At 57.0% G+C, this 8,080-nt stretch overlaps 1 protein-coding gene across 1 annotated transcript; it reads right to left on the minus strand.

Annotated features, from left to right (window-relative positions):
• Positions 1-2,996: 2,996 nt before the first annotated feature.
• LOC104082857 (receptor-transporting protein 3-like) lies at positions 2,997-4,831 on the minus strand. The gene is made up of 2 exons (XM_009586118.1): positions 4,686-4,831; positions 2,997-3,564 (listed from the first exon to the last, which is right to left on the minus strand). The coding sequence occupies exons 1-2, from the start codon at positions 4,829-4,831 to the stop codon at positions 2,997-2,999; spliced, it is 714 nt and encodes a 237-aa protein (XP_009584413.1).
• Between the last annotated feature and the right edge of the window lie 3,249 nt (positions 4,832-8,080).

The raw sequence follows: 8,080 nt of genomic DNA on the forward strand, positions 1-8,080 counted from the left end.
AACCATCGGCTGTAGGATCTGAGCCTAGACAGCTCCAGGGCAAGTTAAGAAATATTGCTGCCCTATAATAGATCAGTCATGAATACAGACTCTCCTCCGCCTCCCGTCGATAGCTCTGCCGGGAAATCCCCAATGCAACCCAGACCTTGCCCCCTGCTCGCCAAGCCACTGTGCTGCTGAGTGCCAACCCCTCGTGCCCCGCGGCCGCTGTGGCTGGCTGCAGGGAGGGCTGGGAATGGGCAGCAGAGGAGAAAAGCGAGAGCTTTTGCATTTGCAACGGGCTTTGCATTTGCTGGCACCTTGCGACCTGCTGGAGTGGTGAGAGCTTCTCTCCAGGGATACAGGCGCGGAGACAGCAATTTATCAGTCTGGCTGCAGTGAAAGGCCAGCTAAATGTCCCTGGGTGAGGTTTGCCCGTCCCTGGCTGTGTGTGAATGCCAGGCGTGAGCTGAGAGTTGACTGCAGCAGAGCCTAACCTCAGACAGACCAGAGGGGACAGCTGGGACCTGCCCAGGACCCATGGGGAGAGAGAGCATCCTTCATCCCTCAGCCGCCTTCCCTGGGATGGGCTCGCTGTCCCCATGCCAGCCGGGGACCTGACCACTGCGCACCATCCACAGGGGCTGAGCTGAGCCGTCGGGGCTTGCTCTGGGCTCCAAAAGTGCCAATAGCCATGAAAAGCAGCACTTTGAGGGCAGTTTGCTAAGAAACAAGTGGGAGATGGGCACGCTACACATCAGAGAGGGGAATCCTAGAAGAAGGCCAAAAATGAGGCCATGGCTCAGAAGCTCATGTATGCACGGGTGTCTCTGAGCAGTGGGGAGAGGATGAAGGGGCTGCATGATGGAGGGGATATGCACGCACAGCACGAGGAGACAGGCAGGCAGGCAGGCAGCGGCTGGGAGGGGACCAGGGAAAAAGAAGCATATGCATGCAAGGCCGTGGGTGGGGGAGTGCAGGGTGTGTGCAGAGGGCATTGCAGGGGGCTGAGGGATGGCTCTACCCTGGTAAAAGAGCAGAGAGACCCAAGCAAGAAAATAAGGACCCCTGCAGGGATGTGGTCTCCACCAGAGTTGGTTTCCCAGGCGGAGGCAAGGGAGTTCCCCCTCAGCAGCTGGGTGGCTGGGGAGGCTGCAGACAGCCAGACGTGATGACTGGGGCTGGGAAAACCTCAGCATGGAAAGAAGAGGGCTACGGGCAATGGCAGCGAGAAACTTGGCCATGTCTCTTCTTAATGACGTAACACCAGTGGGGAGAGGGCAGGCTGCTCCCAGTGCGGGGAGAGCTGCGCAGGAGGGAAGGGAGTTAGTCCAGGCTGCAGGATCAGCCTCCTCCTCTCCAGCAGAGCCACTCAGCCCCGGCCACCCCAAGCAAGGAAAGACCTCCTCCAGAAAGACAGGTCCATTCAGATATGAGACCCTTTGGGTCCCAAGCACTCCCTTAGCCACTGTTCCCCTGCCAAAAATGCTTGGCACATCACTGATATTCACTCCAAGGGGGACAGGTCATGGTGGCTCTCCTTCCTGGGGAAGTCCCTGATGGTGGTACCAGGCTGGTCCCCAGCCCTGCTGCTGTTGCACCACTACCCCCAGGCAGAGTTGGGGGTCAGGAGGGGTTCGAGACCCCGCGATGTGCATGGCACAGGCATCTCCAGTGCTCCAAGACTGGAAAATCACAGCGAGAGACCAGCTCATCCACAGACCAGGACCATATCCACGTAGAGGGGGATGCTACAGGGAAATGGCTGGGCACAGGGACAGGGGAAGGGCTTCCCCCATGTGGGGAGGGCTGGCCCATCCCAGTACTGGCAGGTCACTGGTCCCAGTGCTTCCCAGTGCAGTGCCAGAGATCTCGCAGCTCCACCTGCTGGCTCCACAGCCAGGGCTGCAGAGCAGGGAAGGTGCTAGAGAAGAGGGACAGTTGGTGGGATGAGCAGGACAGGGCACTTAAGAAACAAAATCCACACGGCCCCTGGATCACGCAGGGTTTTCTTGTTATTTTGATTTTTTTTAACCAATAGCCTGCAGGTCACATGTATGAAAATGCAGGAGAATCTTACACCAGCAAAAAAAGCAAACCCACAGTGAGCTGCGTAAAAGGCCCTGCAGGACACAGCAGGGAGGAGAGCACCTGGGAAGCTGCGTAGCCAGGGCTTGATGCTGTGCAAGCTGCACCAGTGACGCTGGGTTTAGTTAATGCCTTTCCTTCAGCCCATCTTTCTTCCATTAATTCAGTCATGAAATCTTTTCTACCATGTCCATCTTCAGCATCAAATCATTTGCAAAGTCAGGAGGGGACGCTGCAGGTCTGGCCTTTGTTGGAGTCGTTTGCCAGTCGACAGCCTGAAAAACAATTTCAGTTTGGGGGTGGTTCACTTCAGCTCTTAGTACTCGCGGTGAGCAGCAGGTCCCCCAGTGTCTGTGTTTCTGCTCCGTGACCACCCAGGCAGTGTATGAGCCCCAGAGAACACAACAAAGAGTGAGCGATGCAGCTCAGTTTGGGGGGTGTTAGAAGGCCCCACCCCACCCCAGCAGCCGGCATCCCAGCGCAGTCGGGTGCCTGGTGCCACTAAAGCAGAGCAAGCTGGAAAGTTGATGTAGTTAATAAAAGTCATTCACCAGCAGCATTCCCTCTGAGCTGCTCATATGTACATAGAAAAGGCTTTGCAGAAATTAAAAAGCACAAATGCATCCTTGGGCTGAGGAGAATGTGCTTGTTTTATTCTTGCAAGTACACTCATCCTTTGCATGGGGCAGCTGAGGGTCATCTTCATGCAGAGTATGTCCCATAAGAAACGATCAGACCCACCAGGCTCACCGAGGCTGTGGGACAAGGCACCTGGCTGAAGGACCCCGGTGTGTCCCCATGCCCCCACGAGCATGGGGAAGCCTCGCCATGCCATGAGTGAGGGCTGACCTTGGGCACCCAATTTTCCAGATGCTCCATCAGCCCCTCCAGCCATCACCCCTGTTCCTCTTTGCAAGCCCCAGCTCCCACTACTTCTTGGTGAAATAAAGCAGGACGAAGATGAGCACTGCCAAAACACAGAGTAAAGAGCTGCCGATGCAGCAGCAGCATTTCCAGAGGAAGTTGCTGTTGAAGGGCGAAGGGCGGTGGGTTGGGGTTGCATAGGGCCTCATGCCCTGGCGTTTCAGGGTGCGATGGGTCCTGGCCTTGTCTGCATCCATCAAGGGTTCCCAGGCATCCAGCGCCGGGACCAGCCTCGACTCGCTGCAGACGCCGAGCTGGCATCCCTCACAGCGGGCGCTGTCATGTGGCCCCACCACCGGCGCGTCCACCACGACTTCCAGGAGGTCAGAGGGCTGGATGGGAAGGTGGTAGAAGTACTTCAGGATCTTTAGCACCAGGTTGTGCAGAAGCCTCTCCATGGTCTCCTGGCTGAATTCGGGCTCCTCCAGCCGGGGCTCGGGGCACCGCCTGCACGTCTGGCGAAAGACTCGCATCCACACTGTGCCCTGGCCCCGGCGCCGGCGCCGGCGCATGTGGAACAGGATGTGCACTTTGGCTGAAGACCATTCATGAAAGCACTGGGAGCACTGAAACCTGCCAGGGCATGGAGGAGACCAGCTCATCCCGGGCTCCCCGTGCCTTCCCATGCAGTCAGTAGGGACCAGGGCAGCCAGGACTGATGGATTAACTTCCCTCATGCAAGCTTTATACCAAACTGTCCTCCCCCTAACAGCATGATGCCAGTCAGGGGAGTTCGACACAGATGTGAGCTCAGGGCTGGCCCCAGTATTAAAGATTTTAGGAGCCAGGCTGCCTGCTGGGACCACCCTCGTCCCCTTTCCTAGCCCATTCTGGCCCCACTGCCAGGAGCAGGGGTCCTTGGGGCAGGAAGCATCAGGCCCCAAGTCTATTCGGATGTCCAGCCCCTCACCCATACCAGCTCATCACAGCTCAGCGGAAAGCCAACATCAAGCCCAGGGCCAGGGAAGTCAAAAAAAAGAAGAAAAATAGAAGGAAGGTGTGGGTGGAGGCTGCAGGGCAGGTGAGGAGATGTCTTGAGGAGTCGAAAGGTGTGTAACCCGCAGCTCTTCATCTTGCACAATCTGCGTGGGGGCTGGCAGCCAAGGCCTCTGTTTGCTGCCACCTGGGCAGGATGTCTGTCTGGTCGATGCCCAGGGTCCTGCCCAGGGTGGAAATGGTTGGGATGGGGCCTCTCATCAGCAATGCAGAGCCACAGCCTCCCGCTGCTCTGGGACCCCACAGCCTGGTGTAGATGCAGGGACTGCTGTGGCATCGCTCCATGTCCCAGCAGACAGTGGCTCTCCCTCTCCCCATCCTCTGGGTGCAAACCCAGAAGATCTGGCTCTAGTGTGGTATAACTACCCCTACTCACTGGAAGAGCTCTTTGTATCTTGACACCAATGCCAGCTGCCCTTTGCCCAGCAGCTGTATCTTGGCCAAATACCAGCTGCCCTTTGGCCCTGCGGAGCTGCCACACTCCCCTCCAATTAACATGATTTTTTTCCAGTTTGGCAATAACCCACCAAACTTGGAACAAAACGGCAAAACCCCTCCCAGCCTCACCCACCTCCAAACTGCCCCTTTCATGTCAATAGCTTTTTCCTACAAGCAAACTTTGAGAAAAGAAAAGGTCTGCATGGCAGCCCATCGTCCCTGGTCCTTCTCCAACAGGGACCGAGCCAGCAGCCCCCTACCTCCCGAGAGCACGGCGCTGCACAAACTCCTTCCAGCCAGGCTTGAGGACGTGCACCTGCAGGCTATTGTCCTCCTGAAGCATCCACGGCTCTGTTAAGTGCATATCTGCAATCTTAGCTGCAAAAATGTCCTGCCAGGTCCCCATGGTCCCGCCTGGAACTGGGTAAGAGGCAGTGACCACGGTCAAGCTTGCGGCTTCTGGGTGCTGATATATGTGTGCAACTTTCTCTTCCTCAAACTTTTCCTCTTTGCACGTCTTTGTGCTTGGAGAGGGGAACCTTTGCTCCCGCGTGAGCAGCACCGCCCCATCTCGATCCCTGTATCAACAGGCCTTGCTGACGCTGCACCAGGTCCCGGCTGGGTGAAACGTCCCCCAAAGCAAGGACAAGCTGGGTTTCCCCAAGTCTGACACATGAACTCCTGACCCTGTTGAAGCTGTGCTCTCGTGATGCTGCTCTGTCCATAGGCAGAGAGGTTGGAAAAGCAACCCCCTGCCAGGCTGCCCGTGCCCATCACTGTCACGGCAGCGGGGGCGAACCAGCAGAGGTTGTGCCCAGCATAGGAATAACTGAAGTGAAACCCACCGAAAACGCAGGACTCAGCAGCTGATAAAGCCACAGGTAGCCTTATCTCTCTCGATAGCTGCCACCAAGCGCAGGTTGTTTTTAACAACTTTCAGCCAACTCGAGCAGAAAAAGGCCTGAGGTGAAACTGCAGGGTGGAAAGTTGGGGAGGATGGCACTGCACGTAAAACCGAAAGAGGTGAGGTGTGGTCTGAGCTGAGAGCACCCGCGGAAGGTATAAACAGCAGGGCTGGGGCTGCCTGCAGCCCTCTGCCCCCCAGCTCACCCCTCTCCAGGTGCGCAGGTCCCCCAGGATGGCCCATGGAGAGAAATGCAGGACAGGGAGCAGGTTAGATAAGATGCCAAATGATATCTTGAGTTAGAGGAAGATCTGCAGCTTGATAAAGCAAGATCAGCTTGTCATGGAAATAAAACCATCTCATTTAGCGTGAAGCTTTCAGAGGAGACCATCCTGTGCACAGAGAGGGCTAAAAATGCCCCAAAATGCTCGGCCTCGGAGGAAATGTGCTGGGTGGCTGAGAATGAAGCCACCATGAAAAGTTATGGCAGCTCCTCGTGTTGAGTGCCCAGAGCAGCACCCAGGCTCCTAGAAGCAGGGAGGGTTTAACGCAAAGACTGAAGGATATTGAAGCCTGAGGTAGGACAGACCTCTGTTTAAAAAAAGGGCAGAAGGATCTAGGAATCAGGCTTAAAATACTTCACATTGGTTTCAAATGAAGTATGTCCCCATGGCAGCTCTTCTGGCGTGACACCCCAAAAGCCCAGGTGCCCCAGGCAGCAGTGCCAGTGGCTTGCTTGCCCTGGAGCCGGCTGGGGCATCGGGATTGCTGAGGATGTAGGTGATGGCACCTGTGGCCTCACAAGAGGGGCACAGTGGCTGCCAGCAGTAGGTAACAGCAGCTGTGAGGTCTTAAGAGACACCAGCACATCAGGCTGATTCTCCAGATCCCAAAAGGGAGGCAGGCGACATAGGTAAGTGCCAGTAACCATGTTTGCAGAGAGCCTCTCATCTTTGCTGCTGGAAGGGAAAAGCCAGCACGTCATTTGTACCAAGAGCCCTCCAGCACCTTCACAACTTGCGCTGCCCCTCCTGCGAGAGTGGAGGGAGGTGACAAGGTCCTGGGGCAGAGCCCATCTTCAGCTTCAAGGTTCTTCCCTGCTTTGAGGTCATTCCACCCTTAATTACTCCTTGATGCTTCGATCTGGAGCACGACTAGAGGGAAGGAAAGGAGGTTTCCTGGAAACAGAGGAGCCAAGCCAAGGTCTTTAGGATCCTTATGGAGAGCCAGCAAAGCCCTAACCTGTGGATAGGACCTGAGTCACCCCCTTCCCAAGAGCCCTGCCATGGGGACATGGGGTCCCGCTTGGGCTGGAGCAGCGCTCTGCAAGCAGGACAGTGAAGGAAGGGTTGTCCCACCAGCGTTTCCGATGCTCGCAGGTGGGGACCGCAGGACATCCCTGGCTCAGGTCTGGTACATGGGGAGGAAGAGAGGGAGCAGCAGATCTCTCTGGCCCCTCTTCTACCCCTTTCCCAGAGCATGGGACCCCCATTTCTATAGGTTCGCTATAGAAGACCCCTTCGTGCACCCCGCCACAGAGGGGTCTCCAGAGCAGCAAATCTCCTAGTGCAGAAAGCTGGCACCGTGCAGTGCCTGGCATCGCCGTGCCACAGCATGGTGTGGGGAACCATCAGCAGCAGGGTGACCTGGACGGGACCACCTGCCCTGCGGCATCTGCCCATCCCCTTGGACCCCTCTGTGTTAGGGGCTGAGATTTACCCAGGGGGTTGCTGAATGCAGGAAAAACCTAAAGGTTTTGACATCTCCCCTTTACTTCAGAGGCAGCCGCGCCTGTGTTAAACACCTTGAGCTATTTTGAGGAGGAGGAGCCGCCCAGGGAGGCAGCCCTTTCTCCTGGCACTCTCATATTCACCCAAACAAACCGATCGCTTCATCTGGGGGATCTGTGGTTTCAGCCCAGCCCTTCCTCCCCGAGGCTGCTGCCGTGGGGTAGAAGGATGCTCCCCACCAGGACAGACACTGCTCCCCATGCTGCCCACCCCAGGGGGCAAAACGCTGCCCCTCAGGCACGCGGCTCAATGGGGGTCCGGTCGCACCTCTGGCACGGGGACGGGCCCCTGCCTCCAAAACCCGGCTGTGATGGAAACCAGTCCCCCGTTACATCATGGCAACATAACTCAAATCACGACTCACAATGCGCCGAGCTCTCAGAGTCATCGGAGCCCGGCGCTGGTCCCTCTATTAAAGCCTTTGACTTGCTTTTACTAAAGGGACTTTCCCAGAACCACCCACAGAGCCGAACCTGCTTTGACGTCCTGTTCCATTTCACACACACCTCCCAACACTGCCCGAGCACCTTGCCACTTACCAGCACCTGCCTGGAAACAAAAGCTCCTCCTGCAGGTCCCCTCGCAGCCTGGCCTCTGCAGGGACTGGGGACAAGCCCTGTCCCAGCCCTGGCATGACCCCGCTGGGCTGGAGAGTCCCTGCTGGGGATGGACCCTGCCAGTCCTCTCCATCCCAGTGTGCCGGTTGTGGCTCCTCCACGGGATGTGTAAGGAGGCAAACGCAAGGCACCGCCTGGGCGGTGATTTCCCTGCTGCTTTCGCACAGCCTGAAATTATTTTTGACTTCAGCTCCCACCCCCGGGTGAGCCGCCCAGGTAAGAGGTGGAAGGTTTCCCGAGGCGCCTTATCCTCCTCGCCATCTCTCGTGTGTCAGACTCCCCGACCCCTACCCCTCCAGCTGAGGGACAAAGTGCCCAGACTGTCCTGCTTGGCCCACATGTGT

The sequence above is a fragment of the Fulmarus glacialis genome, unplaced genomic scaffold, assembly GCF_000690835.1.
Source record: "Fulmarus glacialis isolate BGI_N327 unplaced genomic scaffold, ASM69083v1 scaffold29699, whole genome shotgun sequence".
Taxonomy (NCBI): domain Eukaryota; kingdom Metazoa; phylum Chordata; class Aves; order Procellariiformes; family Procellariidae; genus Fulmarus; species Fulmarus glacialis.

What these genes read in the sequence shown, in the direction of transcription:
- LOC104082857 (XM_009586118.1), bottom strand. Translation starts at nt 4,831, where the DNA reads ATGGGGACCTGGCAGGACATTTTTGCAGCTAAGATTGCAGATATGCAC. An exon ending in CAGCGCCGTGCTCTCGGGAG is followed by an intron (nt 3,565 to 4,685) that starts GTAGGGGGCTGC and finishes ATGCCCTGGCAG; the next exon opens with GTTTCAGTGCTCCCAGTGCT.